The sequence below is a fragment of the Sapajus apella genome, unplaced genomic scaffold (assembly GCF_009761245.1).
Source record: "Sapajus apella isolate SASKATOON/1434 unplaced genomic scaffold, GSC_monkey_1.0 scaffold62, whole genome shotgun sequence".
In the NCBI taxonomy this organism is placed as follows: domain Eukaryota; kingdom Metazoa; phylum Chordata; class Mammalia; order Primates; family Cebidae; genus Sapajus; species Sapajus apella.
Window position 1 is genome coordinate 14210460 of NW_022437002.1, and position 20848 is coordinate 14231307.

General features: G+C 36.9%; 1 protein-coding gene across 7 annotated transcripts in view; it reads right to left on the minus strand.

Annotated features, from left to right (window-relative positions):
- FOXJ3 (forkhead box J3) overlaps positions 1-20848 on the minus strand; it is a 176230-nt gene that overhangs the window by 55612 nt on the left and 99770 nt on the right. For all 7 annotated transcript variants that reach the window (XM_032247160.1, XM_032247161.1, XM_032247154.1 and 4 more), the window contains one exon: positions 10382-10465. In XM_032247160.1, the coding sequence (XP_032103051.1) occupies positions 10382-10465 (84 nt within the window). The remainder of the gene's footprint in view (positions 1-10381; positions 10466-20848) is intronic.

Consider the following 20848-nt stretch of genomic DNA (forward strand, 5'->3'; position numbering starts at 1 on the left):
CCAAAGTGCCTATGAATAAATTGATACAATGTGGTACACATACACAATGGAATATTATTCAGTATTTAAAGAACAGGAAATTCTGTCATTCGTGACAACATGAATATCTAGGGGGCATTATGCTAAGTGAAATAAGCCAGGCACAGACAGAAAATACTGTACAATTTCACTTATATGTGGAATCTAAAAAGACCCCAAACTCGTAAAAGCAAAGAATAGAATGGTGATTATCAGAAGTGGGAACAGGGAAAGAGGAGACAATGGTCAATGGGTACAAAATTCTGGTATTCTACTGCACATCCCAGTGACTACAGTTAATAACATATTGCATATTTCAAAATAGCTGAGAGTATTTTAAATGTTCTCACCACAAATGATATTTATCTGAGGTGACAGACATACTAATTAGCCTAATTTGATTATTCTACAATGTATACATGTGCTGAAATGAATTCACACATCACACCATACCCCATAAATATAATTATTATAAATTAAAAATAAAACAAAGGAATATTCAACGATGATTAATAAGAAAGGTGACAGCTTTGGTATGAGGCATGCTACTCCAATACAGCTTCAGCTACTACAAAACAGTAAATTAAACAAACAAACAAAACTTTTAATTAGATATTTTTTCATTAATACTTAAGTTTCAATAAAGAGAGTAAAGGCTAAAGTGCACCCTCTTCACATACTCTGATATACTCAATAGTATGGTATATATTTTTATTTATAGGTGCACTGATTTTATGTTCTTAACAGGCAACAAGTAGTCTGATCAGTAAAGCCAATAGACCTAGGCATCCCAAAATGTATTTGGTAATTTATTACAGCAGACATTAACTGAAATTCTGGACAAAGAAAAGTACCAACGAATCTAATCTGGTGGCACCAGTTAGCTCAAGAAACGTCCTTTCTGGAGTTCCCCCTTACCCTCTAAATCATACCCATTCGAGTTCCACTTCCTGTACGGCAGTTTGATATCCCTATAGACCAACCTTCTGCTGATAACTATAAAGTATTGTGGTGAGAAACAAATAGCTTCCTGAGCATTCTAAACGGCAAATAAAATAGGCAGGTTGGGGAGATAAGTCAAAACTTGGGAAGAACAGCATGTGGGTGAATTTCGTGTTTTGTTGCAGCTTTACCCCAAAGTCAGGCAACAGATGTGGAATGCAGGAAGCTAAAGCTGTTCTGTCAGGAGGAACCAGGGAAAAGACCCCAGGTAAACACAGCCAGCCACCAGGGAGAAAAAGGGGATCCCACAAGACAGAAAGTTGAAAGAGATCCCATAATCCCGTGTAGGAAACACCACAAACGTGTCAGGCTAAAAGGCCTGAACCATGCATATACAGATTTGCATCAAAGCAGAGGCTTAAGCATCAAAGTGAAATTGGAACCACTGCTCATAAAAGGTGAAAGAGAAAGCTTACAGTATAACACAGTTAAGCCAGCTGAAGTATAGATATCAATATTCTATAGAAGATTATACTAGAACCCAGAGTCCATAAAAACATAATACTCACAAAGTCTAGGATACAATCCAATTTTACCTGAAACACAAGGGGAAAATATAGCCCATTCTTACCAGAAAGGGAAATCTACAGATGCCCACGCCAAAAAAGACTGAACTGTTGGAATTATGAAACAAGGATTTTAAAACAGCTATTATTATTATTTATGCTCAGTGAAATAAGGTTTAAAAAACACTTGAATGGAAATATAATAAAGAGAAAAATAAAAAGAATCAAAATGTTAGAATGGAAAAATATCCAAAAGGAAAAATGGATGGGCTTAAAACTGAAATGGAAATAAATCATCACTGAACTTAAAGGTAGATCAATAACCAATCCAAAGAACCAAAAACTGATTAAAAAAAGAAGAGAGTCTCAGAAAGCTGTGGGACAACCTGAAAAAGTCTAATGTTTATCTGTGATTTCTAGAAGAACAAAGAGAGAAAAGGGCAGAAAAAAAAAATAGAAGAGATAATGACTAAAAGCTTTGAAAATTTAGTGAAAGACAAATTTAACAAATTCAAGAAGCTCAGTAAATCCCAATAAAAATAAACTGAAGGAAAAACTACACTTAGATACATCATAATCAAACTCTTAAAAATAAAGACAGAAAAAAGCTAGAGGAAAAACTACATATCACATGCAGGGAAACATCGACTGGGAAATGACTATGGATCTCTCATCAGAAATAATGGAGGTCATAAGACAGTGAACATCTTTAAAGTGCTAAAATAAAACAGTTATCAATCCAGACTGTATATCTAATAAAAATATTCTTCAAGAATGAAGGCAGGCTGGGTGGGGTGGCTCACACCTGTTATCCTAGCACTTTGGGAGGCTGAGATTGGAGGATTACTTGAGCCCAAGAGTTTGAGACCAGCCTGTTCAACAAAGGAGATAGGACAGGGAATGAAGCCAATAAGGGTAAATTACCCAGTTACAAGTGTTAGCACCTAGAGCTCAATCCCACTGGAGAATCCGGGAGGCAGTTTAGGACTGCATGCCAGTGAGTGGCATATTTATCCATCAGCTCTTCCTTCTTATTAATTGAGTGATGCTTCTAGGGATTTTAGCGTTTTAGCACTTTTGACTTGCCTTGCATGAAGCCAAAGCATGCTTTCCAATCAGAAAAAAAGTCCTCGAGGAGAAAGTTGCTGATATTTGTAGTACACAGCCTTCAGACTGTCAGTAGGATACAGGAGGGTTTGGACAGTTTTTGCCATATCTTTCCTTTTTTTCCATTGGTGGAGTGTGTTTTCAGACCCTTTGTTTTTGTTTTTTCCTTTGCAGGCTTCTGGATTTTCAATTCCTAACCTAAGAAATCCTTAAACATACTTTGTTTCTTTTCAAGTGTGCATGTACACAACTGTTCCTCTTAAATTAGTAAACTGATGGTGTGTCTTTTTGAGTGTATTGTCTCATGACAATAATTGAAATAGTCTCTTCCTGGTCACTGTGTAGTGTGTCTAAGTTCCATATTCAGAGTTAAAAAATATAAGTGATACATTCAACACTTTTACAGAAGAAGATGAAACTCTGAATGTGACTACTGCATATGGGTAGTGATTTCAAATATTTACAGTTTCTATTGGATGCTTAGCCCAGGGAAGGTACTTTGAAAGAGTTATAAGTAGGAAATAATGCACCTGTTAGAAATGTAAACTGAACATTTAAAGCTGCTAGGAGTGAGGACAGGGGTGTTTCCAGTGGTAGAAAATGGAAATTCTAAAAACAACCTCCAAAACATTATTTGTTGGAGACAACGTCGCACTCTGTTGCCCAGGCTGGTATGCAGTGGTGTGATCATGGCTCACTGCAGTCTCCAATTCCTGGGCTCAAGATAGCCTCAACTCTTTAGCTTCCCAATTAGCTGGGACTATAGGTGCTTGGGACTATAGGTGCATGCCACTATGTCTAGCTAGTTTTTCTTATTTTTGCAGAGACAGGTCTTTCTTTTTGTCAAACACCTGGTGGAGACCTCCTGTCTTGGCTTCCCAAAGTGCTAGGATTATAGGAATAAGCCACCATCCCTGGCCCCCAAAACTTTAGATTGTGTTATATTTTAGCATCATTTAAAGATCTAAAGTTTCTGTTCAGGTTACTATTTTACCATGTTTTTACACAGTAAGAGCAAAGCCAAGTTATGTTACAAAGTCATGAGGGTATCATTTTTATTTAGTACAAGATTTATGGGAAATGCTACAGTAGACCTGCCAAGACCTCCAGTGGCTGCCTGAAACCAGATAGTACTGAGCCTTATAGATACCATGTTTTTTTCCTAAACATGTATTCCTATGATGAAGTTTAATTTATAAATTAGGCCCAGTAAGAGGTTAACAACAATAACTAATAATAAAGCAATACTATGACAGTCAAGAGGGCTGCTGGTAGTGTATACAGAGTGGATATGATAGACAAGGGATGATTCATGTCCCAGGTGGGACAAAGTGGGGTGACACAAGACTTTATCGCCCTACTCAGGATAACATGCAATTTAAAACTTAGGAATTGATTATTTCAGGAATTTTTTAATTTAATAATTTTAGACCGTGGTTGATCACAGGAAACTGAAACTGCAAAAAGTGAAACTGTGGAAAAGGGAGGACACTACTGAACTAACCTGGAAATTTGGAGACCTAGTTTTAAAGTTGTATGTTGTAACTTAGAATTATGTGTTTAATTTTTCTGGCCATAGTTTCTTTATACAAATGTAAGTGGATTTTCTTCAAGAAAACCTTCCCTGATTCCTAGACTATTATGCCTCTCTGCTACATGGCCTCACAGTTCTCAAAGACCCTTATCTTACTGTGACCACACAATTTATCATCCATATGCTATTTGGAGAATGAATGGGGAACTATTAGTTATGCTGAGACAATAAGCAACACCAGGAATGTACAGTCATCCTACCTTATCAGTTTATCTTCCCTCCTTGAGTAAGAGCTTAATGAGGAGAGGGTATGACTGTCTTGTTTACCAACTGTTCCAACACTTAGAGTATGTACCTTAACTGTTTTTAACTCAGTGCGTTGAATACAAAAGGTGTTCTGGTAAGCATGAATTCTTGTAACACAAATTAACTTAAAAAAGGAAAATCTTACCCAGACAAAATTAACCACTATATTCCCACTCAAATCCTAATACTTTTCTACCACATATCTTTAATCAAGACCTCTTATCTTGTATTTACTCGTACCCTTCCCTCTCTCAATTCCCTCCTCTCAATCAGAATATAAACTTCACGAGGACAGGATGTAGGTTTTGTGTTTTGTGCACTGCTGTTTCCTCAGGATCTAGAACAATACCTGTTCATGACAGACACTTAACCCTCATTTATAGAGATGTGCCCTCAATGGCATTCTCCTACTTTGCTCTGCCTATCTCTACCTGAAAGCTAAGCCACATAACCTATGAAGCCTTCTCAGATGGTACTAGTAAGAAATAATCTCTCCTTCCTCTGCATAACAGCATTTTATATGTTTCTTAAACTACCTTCTATATTTTACTCTTGTCCTAAAATTGTGTCTTATGTCTCAACCTTCTTGGTATGCTCCACAGTACCCTAGTACAATGCCTGATACACAGCATCTACAGAATAAAGATCTGTCAAACTGATACAATAACACTAAATATAATCATGTTTTTAGATACCATATACAGCATTTAGAAACCATGCTAGTTTTCCAGAGAACCTTCTCATTCATGTATATATCCCTAGCTCAGGCCATTACTGTTTCAACACCATCTGTACCTATTCAGCATCTTCCTCTTGCAATGGATTATTCTGTGAAGAGTACTTACCTTAACTGTTTTGATTCACTTCTTAACACTATGAGCTGTCAAATCAAAGTTAAAATCCTGACCTTATACCTTTAGGTTATCTACCAAACCTGTCTACTCCTTATCTAAATTTCCACACTCTAGCCTAAGCTCTTGACAATAATTTAAAGGGTCCTCAACTGGGCTGGGCGTGGTGGCTCATGCCTGTAATCCAAGCACTTTGGAGGCCAAGGTGGGTGGATCAACTGAGGTTGGGAGTTCAAGACCAGCCTGACCAACACAGTGAAACCCTGTCTTTCTTACAAAAAAAAAAAAAAAGTCCTCAATTATGTCCACCTGTACTTCTTTCTAGTCAATCATACATACTGTGTCTCCAAGTGGAACATCTTTTAGTATTTTCTATGCAAAACCACCTCCACTTTCACAGCAAAATTCTTAGTCTCAAAGTCTCATTCCTCTTCTATAGAGGCCTTCCCAAGCAGCATTGTGTATTTTGAGTCACTTTAGTTGGTGTAACAAATTCATTACTTAATATTTGCTCTGTCATTTATAATCACATTTATGTTACCTAATTATATATGTTTGACTTCATGTAGGGAATTCTGCTTTAAATCAAGAATGATGAGCTCACAACAAAATATGCATCTGTAAAAAGAATTTTGATTCAGTGTTGTAGTCTTCAGGATAGCAAATACCAGTGGAAGAATAGTGTAGTTGTAGACAGTACAGGCTCTGAAGGCAGACTATCTAAGTTCAAATCCTGGCTTTGGTACTCTTTAGTACCTTGGATAACTCACTTAACATCCATGTTCATCAGCTTCATCATTTTGAGTTATTTTTTTAAAATTACACAAGTTAATGCACACAAAATCCTTTAAAAAGCATTTGGCACATAAATTCGGTATAACCTTCTATTGTTTTGACTTCTAGCCTCTTACTGATAGCTGAGAATACTGAAGTGTAAAAAATTTAACAACTTGGCAAGAGTCACAGGAACTAGTAAGTTGTAAAGTCAGAAGAGAAACATGACACTCGCTACTAGAGGAGTCTGTCTCACCATTTTATTCAATATCTTTTCAATATGCTGAAATTTTATTCAATTTGTTTAAGGTCTTCAGGACCATTATATGATTACAAAACAGTAAGAAGATGAAAGAAATTTTTAAAAGGAAAAGGAGATTTATAAACTAAATCATGGATTAAGAAAAGAAGAAAGAAATGCAGTAATAATAGAAGAGAGAGCACAAGCTTATGTTCATGTAAATGGAGAGTACAGATAAGTATTCCAGAGAACTGAGTTAAATATATAAGGATGAACCCAGCCTGGCCAACATGGTGAAGTCCCATCTCTACTAAAAATATAAAAATTAGCCAGGCGTGGTGGTGCACACCTGTAGCCGCAGCTACTCAGGGGGCTGAAGCAGGAGAATTGCCTGAACCCAGGAAGCGCAGGTTGCAGTGAGCCAAGACTGTGCCACTACACTGCAGCCTGGATGACAGAGCGAGACTCCATCTCAAAAAACAAAGAAGGAAGGGAGGAAGGGAAGGAGGGAAAGAAGGAGGGAGGGAGGGAGGGAAGGATGGACGAATGGGCAGATGGAGGGAGGGACGGAGGAAGGGAGGGATTTGGATGGAGGTAACTGCCAGACTTTATTTTCCATTTAGGGCATAAAGATGCTTGTGCTTGCATTTAAAAATCACATCTCTTTAGCAGTTTAGAAAATCTTTTCTCAGCCAGATACAGTGGCTCACACCTATAATCCCAGCACTTTGGGTAGCTGAAGTGGGTGAACTACCTGAGTCCAGAAATTTGAGATCAGCCTGGGCAACATGGCAAGACCCCATCTCTACAAAAAAATAAAATAAAATTAGCTGGGCGTGGTGGTAGTCCCAGTTACTCAGGAGGCTGAGGCAGGAGGATCAGGGCTGCAGTGAGCCAGTCATGATGACACCACTGCACTCTAGCCTGGGTGACAGTCTGAAAAAAAAAAAGAAAAAAAAGAAAAGAAAAAGAAAAAAATAAAAAACTTCTCAGTTCCATCAAAAGCTTATCACTTCAAAATAAAAAACGTGAAATATATTCTTATTTTTTCACATAGAATTTCAATGTTCACATATGGACAAAGTAATCACTTTGAGGGGTATCAAAGTGAGTAATTAGAGGGGTATCAATGTATTTATAATCTACATGTAACTTTATCCTTTAAATGTCTGAAGGTCATGTTCAGGACCATCATGATTTGTCCTAGGCATTTCCTTAGATAAAACCCAATGGTTACTTAAAATACAAACTCTGTCCTAATAAAAATATTATATATTATATAACCTCTCACCTCCCACTCTAAAATTAACTCTAAAGGAAAAACAGATAATTCAGTGAATTATGTTTTGTAAGAACACATCTTTTAGTATATTTGTTAAACAATATCTGTCCCCTTAATTATATGCACTTTGCTTATAGCTAATCTCTTTACATAGGTATAGATTTTTCTCCTACAGGGGCAACCAATACCCAGCTCGGGCCAAAATGAGTAGCATTAGTAACTGACAGGCCCTGGTATAGTTATGAATATTTTGTAAAAATATATCACAAAAGTAAATGTCCGAATATTTTACATTTTAAACGTAAACTGATCAAAAGAATAAGCAGTAGAAAATGAATACAGAAAATATATATCCAAAATGTACTTTCAAGAACATATGCTTTTGTAACCTGAATCCTTTATTTCTTTAGGCCTCTACTATAAAACTGCCAATATAGTCTCAGAAAAAAAGGAAGACTTTCAAAAATGGGGAGGGATTGCTTTAAGAAAATAAAACAAGGTAACAAGAATAAAAGGCAAGTTTAATATACAGAAGAAATGCACAGTTGTTAACCCAATTCCAACTTCCAAAAATAACTGAAATTCCAAGACCTTCAGAAGAAAAATGCAAATAGAGACCACAATTCTTCAGCCTTTCAAACATCCTTTCCGAATTGTTTAATGATGGTATGTATTTTTAAAAATGTGGATTTTTCTCCCCTTCTTTCAAATTCTGGCAACAGATACTAAATGTTTTATACTCTGTTTATTCATATAATGTTCATGCACTAAGCCTATTTTAGGAGGCAAAGGCTAGGTATCAGCTGAAAGGAATGTTTTTTTAAAAAAAGGCAAAGGTAGGAAAGCAGAAACTGATGTTCACTCCTTCTCAAATGATTATATACCGAGCTTATCAACATCTCTTCTAAGACTGTCTAGCTCTGGCTGGGCATGGTGGGTCATCCCAGCACTTTGGAAAGCTGAGGCAGGCGGATCACCTGAGGTCAGGAGTTCAAAACCAGCCTGGCCAACATGGTGAAACTCTATCTCTACTAAAAATACAAAAATCAGTTGGTGGGCACCTGTAATCCCAACTACTTGGGAGGCTGAGGCAAGAGAATTACTTGAGCCCGGGAGGCAGAGGTTGCAGTGAGCCAAGATCGGGCCCTGCACTCCAGCCTGGGCGATAGAGGGAGACTGAAAACAAAAACAAAAACAAAAACAAAAGCCTGTCTGGTTCTGTTACCAGAAGACCACATCACTGATACTAAACTTCTTAAGCTCTGGTTTGTATAAAGTCATAAGTTGTTCTGGCCTGAGAGTTCATTTTTTGTATCTTGATAACTGGCTTACTGATTTCCCTCTGCTGAATCCAATAAATTTTCCTTAATAAATCTCACTGCTATTATACCTCATGGACTCATGCGATCTCAACCTAACCCCAGTTTGAGATCTTTATCTTTGAGGCTCAAAAGTTTTAAATCTTTACCTGGAATGGGCATAGAACAAACTTATTTGGCCATGCATTTACTCAGTTTCTTTCATCTTACCCTACTCTCTTTGCCCTGATTTATGCTGCAAACATTTACTGGTATTTATTATAAGCTGTAAAAAAATGGTAACACTAGAGATACAAATGAGAAGATATTTTATCTGCCCTTAAGGGGCACATATTCCAGCAGAGGAGACAAACATAAAAACAAATAATTTCGCCGGGCGCGGTGGCTCACGCCTGTAATCCCAGCACTGTGGGAGGCCGAAGTGGGTGGATCACGAGGTCAAGAGATCGAGACCATCCTGGTCAACATGGTGAAACCCCGTCTCTACTAAAAATACAAAAAATCAGCTGGGCATGGTGGCGCATGCCTGTAATCCCAGCTACTCAGGAGGCTGAGGCAGGAGAATTGCCTGAACCCAGGAGGCGGAGGTTGCGGTGAGCCGAGATCGTGCCATTGCACTCCAGCCTGGGTAACAAGAGTAAAACTCTGTCTCAAAAAACAAATAATTTCTACAAACTATGAGAAATTCTATAAAAGAGTTTTATAAAAATTCTAGAAGAACACAAATGGAAGAACGGAAAGCTTCACAGAGCAGTTAACATTTGAAATGGGTCTTGAAGGTAGGATGGATATGTGTTTGTATGTTTTAGTTGAGATGCTGGAAATGTAGAAAGGATGGGAAAAGCTGATGGCAGTCAAAGTACTGACTAAAAATATGTTAAAATAGACAACTTAGGATATTAACTATAGGTTCCTTTTTTCTTTCATTCTTGCAAATTAATTTTAACCATGAATTCACAAGTAAGAATAATCTTACAAGCAACACACACACACACAACTTAGAAATGTTGTGTACAAAGTGACTATTAAATGGACAGAACCAGGAAATGGTATTTTGAGGACAATGGGGAAAATTCAGTGTAACCAAATTGATCCTCTACAATAGAAGGGAATAGTTGTGTTACATAAAACTATTCCTAAATGTTGTAGATGCAGAGGATAGAATACCAAATTAAAACTCAAGAGAGCTGGATTCAAGTCTCAAACAACAGCTGTGCCCTAATTATGACAAAATCTTTTACTTAATTCCTAAACTGCCCCTCAGAGTTGTTAATATCAAATAAAATGAGTCTGCAAAGTGTTCTGAAAAATGCAAAATGCTACACAAATAAAATCTTACCTTCATTATAGTTACACGTGCTACACTGAAAAATAACTTTCAAAATCTGTATTTCAGACATATTCAATGCATTTTACTAAATTTACGATAAAGCATCTTTACCCGTTCTACAGATCGTGCCCTCTTCTTTGGACGAGTAGGCAGCGCATCTTCCTTCGGATTGGTGTCTATTGCCCAGTAGGAACCCTAGAGGTAAAGAAATTATATTAACGGTATATTACAGCAACTCTTATGACATTAAAATGGATTTTTATAATTTTTTGCACCAAAAGCAAACATTCTGCAAATACAATGGAAAAATAGCATAAGAAACACTTGTTTTGAACTGAAAAAAGATTATAAGAAAAAAAGGTCCACTTATAATTACATTATTAAGGAGAAAACATTCATAAGCTGAAGAATCCAAATCTGAGAACTGCCACACCAAAATTTAGAAAGAAAATGATCAACAAAACACATTTTTAATATGTAATTCTCAATTGAACAGATGTTAATTATATGACAATAAAAGAATTTTATGCATAAAGACGCTGCAGTTTCTATATCCTGGGACCTCACAAAATCTACATGGTTAGTGAAACATTTTTAATGACAAACTACTTGAACACATTTTATATAGTAAGTGTTCCTGAGAAACAATGGGTATGTGCATAAATTTTTTACTGCTTACTCTGTCATGACTCAACTACTCTCTTACTTTTTGATACAAGTTATCACACCATTCATTTGAAAATATGTATGGAGCACCTACTGTGTTCCAGGCACTCAGAAACTGTGACTCAAAAAAAACACTTTGGAAAAGCATAGATGCATAGATAATATAAGTTTGCAGATATTATATGAACAGGAAGAGCAAAACACAGAAAAAGTGCTTTTCCCAATCAAAGTTATGAGAGCCAGGAACAAAACCAGTGTCTTGATTTGTAGCTCTTTTTCCCTCAATTATCCTGCCTCTATACATACACACCGGGGAGGAGATCATGAAAGAGGAGAGTTCAAGAAAGGGAAAGATGGAAGGGAGAAAGACATGCATTTCAAAACACAATATATATCCTAGTTTTACAATTAATCTCAGTGATCATATCCAAATTTAATCTTTGCCTCTACTATCTCATTAATCTTTCCAGGCTGTTTTTAAAGGCAACGTTTGCCAATGAGAGGAAATACAATCCTCATCTATCAATCTCCACACTTTATGCCCAACGTGAGTCATCTCCTTATACTTTCTTGAACATACCATGCTGTTTCTGTAACTGTTCCTGTCCTCTCACTACTTGTAATAGCCACCGTAACAATGACAAACTCATATGCCACCTTCAAATTTTACCTCAGATGATCCAAAGGAATCCCTTTCTGATCTTCCTGCCATACTCAAGAATTCATCATTCTCTCTCTCTCTGCAAGATCTCTACACTTTTTACACATTTAGATCATTGTTTGCAATCAACATTAAATTCTGTTTACAGGTCTGTATCCACTCCTAAGTTATAAATTCCTTAAGGGTAGGGACTATTTTACTCATTTCTATATCCACAAGTACCAGGCACAATATCAAACACAAAGTAAGTACCCAATAAACATTTGTTGAAACGAGAAGGTAAAAAAAGCTGTTTAACAAACTGCACAAAGAATATCAGTGTACAGGGTATTACTATGTACATTTCAGTGTACCCTGTTGGGGTACAAGGTAGGTGTGTATGTCTCAGATCTTGGTCTACCCAAGTACCTGAGCTTAACACTCACTTAATCACCCACCCACTGCTAGGGTATTTCTCCGTGTTATCTTTTCAAAACCATCACTAAATTTCAGCTAACACATCTACCAGACCTGAGACCTGATAAGAAACTGCTAGGTAGGGCCTATAAATCTGCCAAGAACCACGTAAAATGCAGATGCTACAAAAAGTACTAAAATGAGAAAATAATGACTTCAAGAATAGTTTTGACTAGCAAGTTTCAAAATAAATGCAATAGGGAATATTTTATGCTGAGTTCTTATAAAATATAAAAATGAAGCAGGAGAGAAGATACCAAAACACACTGGACAATAGTTTAAAAACCACTTTTCACAGAAACGATAAATTTCAGTGTTTAGTTTTTAGATGGGTGTGTATATGTGTATTAATCTGGAGAAACCATTTAATGTCCAAACTTTACACTTATTCGTTAGTAAACATTTCAATAAAATTACAAAAACAAATACGTTATCTTTTCTTCCACACAAAATACGAATGGTTGTGGCTTCTCACAAATAAATCAACAAAAGGGAAAAAAATCGCCCATAGTCTATTACTATCCATTAGGTATTCATAAAACTCTGAAAGCCTAAATGCAAATTCTAATAATTAAAAAGATTCACAAAATTGTGAAATGTTCCACCAAATAGCTCAGGCTAATACAGTATCTGAGTTTGATCTCTGAAATCACAAGTTTAGATAAAGAGACCTTAAAATTCCTCTTCATATATCAAAACCATAGTGAGATAACATTTTATACCCACTAAGATAAAAAAAAAAAAAAAAAAAACAGCAAACAGCAAGTACAGGCTATGTATCCCTTATCCAAAATGCTTGAAACCAGAAGTCTTTTGAATTTCATTTTTTTCAGATCTTGGAATACTTCCATATACTTAATGAGATATCTTGGTCATAGGACGCAAGTCTAAGCTCAAAATTGATTTCTGTTTCATATAAAAGCTTATACACATAGCTTGAAGGTAATTTTACATAATAGTTTTAATAATTTTGTTCATGAAAACAAAATTTTGACTGTAATCCGTCATATGAGGTCAGGCATGGAATTTTCCAATAGTGACATCATATTGGCACTCAACAAGTTTTAGATTTTATAGCATTTGTATTTCAAATTTTGAAATTAAGGATGATCAACCTGTATTGGCAAGCATGTAGAGAAACTGAAACTCTTACACACTGTTGATAGAAATGTGTAACAGTGTAGCCACTGTAGAAAATATGACAATTCCTAAAAAAGTTAAACAGAATTACCAAATGATCCAGCAATTCCACTTTTGGATATATGTCCAAAAGACACAAAAGCAGGAATGCAAGTATTTGCACACCCATGTTCATAGTAATATTATGCACAACAGCCAAACGGCAAAGCAGCCCAAATGTACATTGAAGGATAAACAGATAAATATGTCACGTACATACAATGGAATAGTATTCACCCTTAAAAGGAGGGATATTCTGATACATAAGCCAGACAAAGAAGGACAAATATTGTATGATTCTACTTATAAGCAGTAAATTTTCAGAGATAAAGAGTAGAATGATGGTTGCTAGGGGATGACAGGAAGGGAATACAGCTACTTATTGTTTAATGAGTATAGAATTTAAGTGTGGAAGATGAAAAGGTTCTCGAGATGGATGGTAGTGATGATTGCACAACAATGTTAATGAACTTAATATTACTGAATTGTACACCTAAAATCATTCAAATGGTAAGGATTATGTTATGTATATTTTACCACCAAAAAAGTATCTCTCAGCCTTTTCTTAAAGTACAGTGGCATGATCATGGCATAATACAGCCTTGACCACCCAGGGTCAAGTGATCCTCAGCTTCACAAGTAGCTGAGGCCACAGGTACACACCCTGCCCCTACATCTGGCTTTTTATTTATTTATTTATTTTTGGCGACAGAGTCTCACTCTATCCGCCAAGCTGGAGTGTAGCGGTGCAATCTCAGCTCACTGCAACCTCTGCCTCCTGGGCTCAAGCAAGTCTCCTGCCTAGCCTCCCAAGTAGCTGGAATTACAGGCACCTGCCACCACGCCCAGCTAAATTTTGTATTTTTAGTTGAGGCGGGATTTTGCAATGTTGACCAGGCTGGTCTCCAACTCCTGACCTCAGGTGATCCACCCACCTTGGCCTCCCAAAGTGCTGGGATTACAGACATGAGCCACCATGCCTGGCCTAGTTTTTTTATTTTTTTTGTAGAGATGGGGTCTTGTCATGTTGCCCAGCTTGATATCAAGCTCCTGGGCTCAAGTGATCCTCCTGCTTGGGGCATCCCAAAGTGCTGGGGTTACAGGTGTGAGCCACCACATTCGGCCATCCAAGAAGCAGTTCTTTGCTCTTCCTTGTTAGGCAATATAGAAATCTCACAAAAACTGAACTGCCATTTTAGCCAATCAACAAATACAGGCTCAGTCCGGTTTCCTCCAAGAGTAGGATCTATACCACTAGGCTCATGTGGAGCAAGTAGGAAACAGGTTTTTGTTTATAATGGGTTTTGTTTGTTTGTTTGTTTTTTGGCAGGGAAAGGGGTGTTGAGACAAGGTCTTGCTCTGGTGCCAACACTGGAACACAGTGGCACACAATCATAGGTCACTGCAACCTTCAACTCCTGGGCTTAATCAATCTTCCTGTCTCAGCCTCTTGAGTAGGTAGGACTATAGGTGCATGCTACCATGCCCAGCTAATATTTTCCTTTATCTTTTTGCAGAGACAGGGTCTTGCTATGTTGCCCAAGCTGGTCTTGAACTTCTGACCTCAAAGGATCTTTCCACCTAGGCATCCCAAGCATTAGGATTATAGGCATGAGCCATCACACTCAACCTAGTTTTATTTTTAAAATTAACTTTGCTGAAGTATGTTTATATTTAAAAAATGCACCCACGTTATGTGCAATTTAAGGAATTTTGACAATTGTATACACTCATGTAACTAACACTAAAAATACAGAACCCTAAAAACCTCCTTTGGGTGGCTCAGGAGGCAATTCCCTTTCCTTCCCCTTCTCTCATCCCGCACAACCACTGATTTCCTATCATTGTGTATTTTCTAGCATTTCATCATACAAGCGAACTCAAACTGTCAAACTATTTTCCACTCTTGACAGCGGTGTATGCCAATATAGCTGTTCCGTTCTTGCCAACACTTGGTATTTTAAGCCTTTCAATTATACCACCTCTACTGATGCGTAGTTGTCCCTCAGTGATTTTTCAAGTGCATTTCTCTAACAAATAAAGATGTTGTACATCTTTGCATTTACTTATTTGCCACCCACATATTATTCCTTTGTAAAGTGTCTATCCACATCTTTTGCCCATGTTTTATTTGTATTATAAGAATATATTATTTGTTATTATACTTTAATATTCTGAGTAACAAGTCCTTTATATGTGAATACGTACTGTGAGTATTTTCTCACACTCTGTGGTTATCTGTTTTCACGATGGAACCTTGTAAACACAAAGTTTTTCATTCAATAAAGTCCAATTTATCAATTTTTCATTTTATGGTATGTGCTTTATATCCAGTTTTTTTAATTTGCCTACTCCAAGATAGCAAATATTTTCTCCACTGTTTTCTTCTAGAAGTTTTATAGTCTTAACTTCCATGTTTAGGTCTCTGGCACACCTAGGGTTAATTTTCTGTATAAGTGTGTGATAAGGATCAGATATACAGCATCATTTCTTTAAATTATAACATTTCCCTACTGAATTACATTGGTATCTCTATCAAAATGATAATCAGCTGAGTATATATATATATATGTGGGTATACTTCTGAACTCTATTGATCTACATGTCTATCCTTATGCCAATACCATTTTTTTAATTTTTTGAAACAAGAGTCTCACTCTGTCACCCAGGCTGGAATGCAGTGGTGTGATCTCGCTCACTGCAACCTCTGCCTCCCATGTTCAAGTGATTTTCTCACCTCAGCCTCCTGAGTAGCTGGGAATACAAGCGTGCACCACCATGCCCAGCTAATTTTTAAATATTTTTTTAGTAGAGATGGGATGTCGCCATGTTTCTCAGGCTGGTCTTAAACTCCTGACCTCAAGTGATCTGCTCACCTCAGCCTCCCAAAGTGCTGAGATTACAGGCATGAGCCACCATGTCCAGCCGCCAATACCATTTTGTCTTAATTACTGTAACTATATAAACATTAGAAATCAGGCAGTATATATCCTACAACTCTGGTTCCCCACCACTGCCACTGCAAGCCAACCCACAGGCTGGTGGTGGCTCACCCAACTTTGGTTTTTTCCAAAATTATTTTGCCTATTTTAGGCCCTCTGCATTTCCACATATATATGAAGATCAGCATGCCAATTTCTAAAAATAAAGCCTCTGAGAATTTTTTTTGTAAGGGGAATAGGGTCTCGCTGTATCACCCTGGCTGGAGTGTATGGCACAATCATGGCTCAACTTCAGTCTCAACCTCCCAGGCCCAAGCGATCCTCCCACCTCAGCCTCCCAGGTAGCTAGGACTACAGGTATGCATGATCACACCCGGCAAATGTCTTCTTTTGTGTATGTTGCCCCAGGCTGGCCTTGAACTCCTGGACTCAAGTGATCCTCCTGTCTCAGCCTCCCAAAGCACTGGAATTATAGGCATGAGCCACCACACCAAGCCTAAGACTTTTTATATTGGGTTTACATTAACTCTATAAATCTACTGAGGGAGGACTGACATCTAACGTTGAGTCTTGCACTCCACAAACTTACTAGAGCTCTCCATTCATGTAGATCTGCCCTTATTTCTCTTGGAAGTATTTTGTAGTTTTCACTGAACAGTTCTACATCTATTTTATTGAAATGTATCCCTAAAGTTTTTCATTATTTTGCTTTTGCTAACTTCATTTTCCAATTATTCCTTCCTAGTATGGAAAAAAAATATATTGATCATGTATCTTGTTACCTTGCTAGATTCAAATATTATTTCTAGTAGCTTTTTCCATAGATTTTTTAGGATCTAATGTTTGCAAATAAAGACGGGTTTACTTATTCTTTTTCAATCTGGATGCCTTTAATTTCTTTTTCTTGCCTTACTCCATTGGCTAGGACCTCTAACAGAATTTTGAATAAAAGTGGTTGAATGTAAACATCCTTGATATGTTCTCAATCTCAGAGTATAATATAAACTATAGGGTTTTCATAAATGCTTCTAATCAAGTTAAGGAAATTTTCTTTTTATTGGTTGTTTGCTAGATGAGTGTTAAACTTTGTCAAGTATTGTTTCTACACCTGACATGGTATGATTTTTTAGCTATCTTCTACTCACTTGATGAGTTATTTAAATCTCCCTGGGTTTGAAGGTATATGTACCAAAATGGTCAACATCTTTTGAATGTAACTACCCATCAACTGTCACACAAAAAACTAAAACAAATGTACCTGTCTTGTAAATACTGACTCCAAGTTTCAAATGCAACTCTAATAGATTCCAGAGTATTATTACTCTGGCTTTCGTACTTAATTTTTAAAATGTCAGACCCGTGAAATGTTTGATGGCCTAGAATTTTGTTGAAGGACAGTCATCTCTGCCCTGTAACTGCAAAAAACATTTTCATATTTAGATTTACAAATTCCAAGTAGAATAATGAATCCAATCAACTATTTCATTTTTTAATAATCTATTTCCTTGTAAGCACGTTTGTATACACACCAGATTTCAGGATTTCTCCACTTATAAACAATATCAAGTAAATTCTGGTGTACAAACATCATTAAAGTTTTTTAAAATACGGTCACATGGCCTTCTAGCAAAACAATATGATTGAAATTCTTGTCACAAAATACTGAGTGATGAAGACCCTTAGTGTCAAATGGCTAAACAGGTGAGAATAGCATACAGCTTTTTGTTCTTAAAAGCATGTCATTAACTCAGTATTTCCTGAGTTTGAGAAAATTAGTCTAGGATATTCTCAACTCAATTTCACCAAAGTAACTAAAGTCTAGAGCAGGAGTTTCCAATCTTTTGGCTTCCCTGGCCACACTGAAAGAAGAAGAATTGCCTTGGGCCACACATAAAATACACTAACAATAGCTGATGAGCTGCTAAAAAAAAAACTCATAGAAAAAATCTCATTCAAAAAAGTTTACGAATTTGTGTTCGGCCATAAGCCGATCTGCACCAAAAGTAGTCTGTGGGCTCCAAGTTGGAGAGTCTTAGGGTATTGCTCTCTGTCCCTTTGTGTTCATCTTCTGATTTAATTGATAATGATAAATCATCCTTCTCTGTCAATTCTCTTCTCTTTGTCATTATGGGCAAAAAAAAAAAAAGTCTTATGTTCTCAACTATGTTCAATGAAAATCAAAAGAAAAAAGATGACTTAAGATGGTATCTACAGGCTTTTGCTGTACCTTCCTGAAGGATGGTATGATTCTTAGAGCAACACAAGAAAACTGAAATATAGTACTCATGATTTAATTATCGAATCCCCCTTTGCAGTCATTCTTCTACCTCGTTTTTTTGTTGTTGTTTTGTTTTGTTTTTTAGTATTTGGGCACAGCGGAGAAAAGCTGATGAGCAACAATGAAATAATTCTTAGGAAGATAAAATAATTTCAAGATACAGGAAAAATCAAATCACTAAGATCCCATTATGCATTTCAGATTCATAAAGATACAGTACATTTTATTATATATTTAAAAATACGCAACATTTATATTTGTTGTTTGAAAGACTTCTAAGAACAGATTAAAAGTTGGCTGGGTGGGGTGGCTCACGCCTATAATTCCAGCACTATGGGAGGCTGAGGTGGGCAGATCACAGTTAAAATCAGGAGTTCAACACCAACCTGGACAACATGGTGAAACCCATCTCTATCAAAATTACAAAAATTAGCAAGGCGTCATGGCACATGCCTGTCATCCAGTTACTCAGAAGGCTGAGGCAGGAGAATCACCTGAACCCAGGAGGCAAATGTTGCACTAAGCAAAGATTGCACCACTGCAGTACTTCAGCCTGGGTGACAGAGTGAACCCTTGCCACCAAAAAAAAAAAAGAAAGAAAAGAAAAGAAAAAGAAAAAAAAAAAAATCATAAAAATAATTAGAACTGCTCAAAAGAGATACTCAAACTAACTGGGCTGGCATAGTTTAGTTTGTGTATCTAATAGCACAGTGGCTGATGCCTGTAATTCCCCCACTTTGGGAGGTAAGGCAGGAGGGTCACTTACAGCCAGGAGTTCAAGGTCAGCCTGGACAACACAGCAAGACTCTGTCTCTACACACAAAAAACAGCTGGGTACAATGGTATGAACCTGTAGTCCTAGCTCCTGGGAGGCTGAAGTGGGAGAACAGTTTGAGCCCAGGAGTCCAAGGCTGAAGTGAGCTATGACTGCACCAAGGCACTCCAGCCTGGATGAAAGAGCAAAACCCTACCCTCTATAAAAACAAACAAAAAACTAAATTGAGTTCACTGGAGCCAAACAGTATATTGAGGGTTAAGCAAAATATATATGAAAGTATTCCCTCCTCCAATATCTGACCTCATATTGTTTTGTATTAATCTTAAGATACTCTTTTTTCTTACCTCCTACAATTTCTATGAAAGAACAATCAGATAAACATTTGGCAAATCCTAAATCTTAAGGGCAGAAAAGGACCTTTAAAATCATCCACTACAACTTTTAATTATTGCAGAGAATAATTACTAAAAAGAGTTATGCCTGGGAAGGGTAATTTGGCTAACAACAAAAGATTTGTCTTTTCATTTACCATTTACTGCATTTACTGCTTTGCATAAGAAAAGGCAAATCACAAATAACAATAGCCAAAATATTTTTAGTGAGGTTTATCATCAAAAAGAAACTTCAAGGACGGTAAGGTATAGCTAGACTAATCTTGAATATTCTCTAACCCAACAACAGAGAAAATGAGAATGTTGAATTTAACTGGCTAAACCTCTCAAACTTTGGGCAGATACCAGAAAGGTTAACAACCTTTCTCTCTCAATGACAGTTCATCAAGGACACAACGCTAGTATTAGAAATACAGATAAAGAAGAATGTCTTAAAGGATAACGGAAAACAAATAATGCACTGTTAACTCCCTCACAACCTTCAAACCATCACTCACTATTACTTTGAGTCCACTATGCTCACTTTTGGAAAATCTGCAAACCACACCACAGTCCATCTTACCCTATCTTATATTTTTTCTACAGCATTTATAATTGTGCAACATATTCTATACAATTTATGTGTTTGCTTTGTTTATTGTCATTCTACTCCCAGAAGATCATGCCCTCAAAGGCATGGATTTTTATCTGTTCTGTTCGCTGATATAAGTGACTAGCACATAAAAGGCAAGTAAATAATCACCACACAGTGTTAATGCCAGTAAGCTGAATCTGTAAAAAATCATTGTATTCATACAAGGTCAGAAGGAGGAGGCAACAGAAATAATTTTAGGCAGAGAAAAGGGCTCATAATAAGAATTATATATATATATATATATGTATAATATACGTATCATATATATATAAACTCTGTCTATCTATATAGACAGTCTCACTCCATCACCCAGGCTGGAGTGCAGTGGTGCGATCTCGGTTCACTGCAACCTCCACCTCTTGGGTTCAAGTGATTCTCATGCCTCTCAAGTAGCTGGGATTACAGGTGTGTGCCACCTCATCCAGCTAATTTTTTTCTATTTTTAGTAGAGATGGAGGTTTTGCCATGTTGGCCAGGCTGGTCTCGAACTCCTGACCTCAAGTGATATGCCTACCTCAGCCTCCCAAATTGCTGAGATTACAGGCGTAAACCACCACACGTGGCCTCAATAAGTATTTTTAACTTGGGGTTA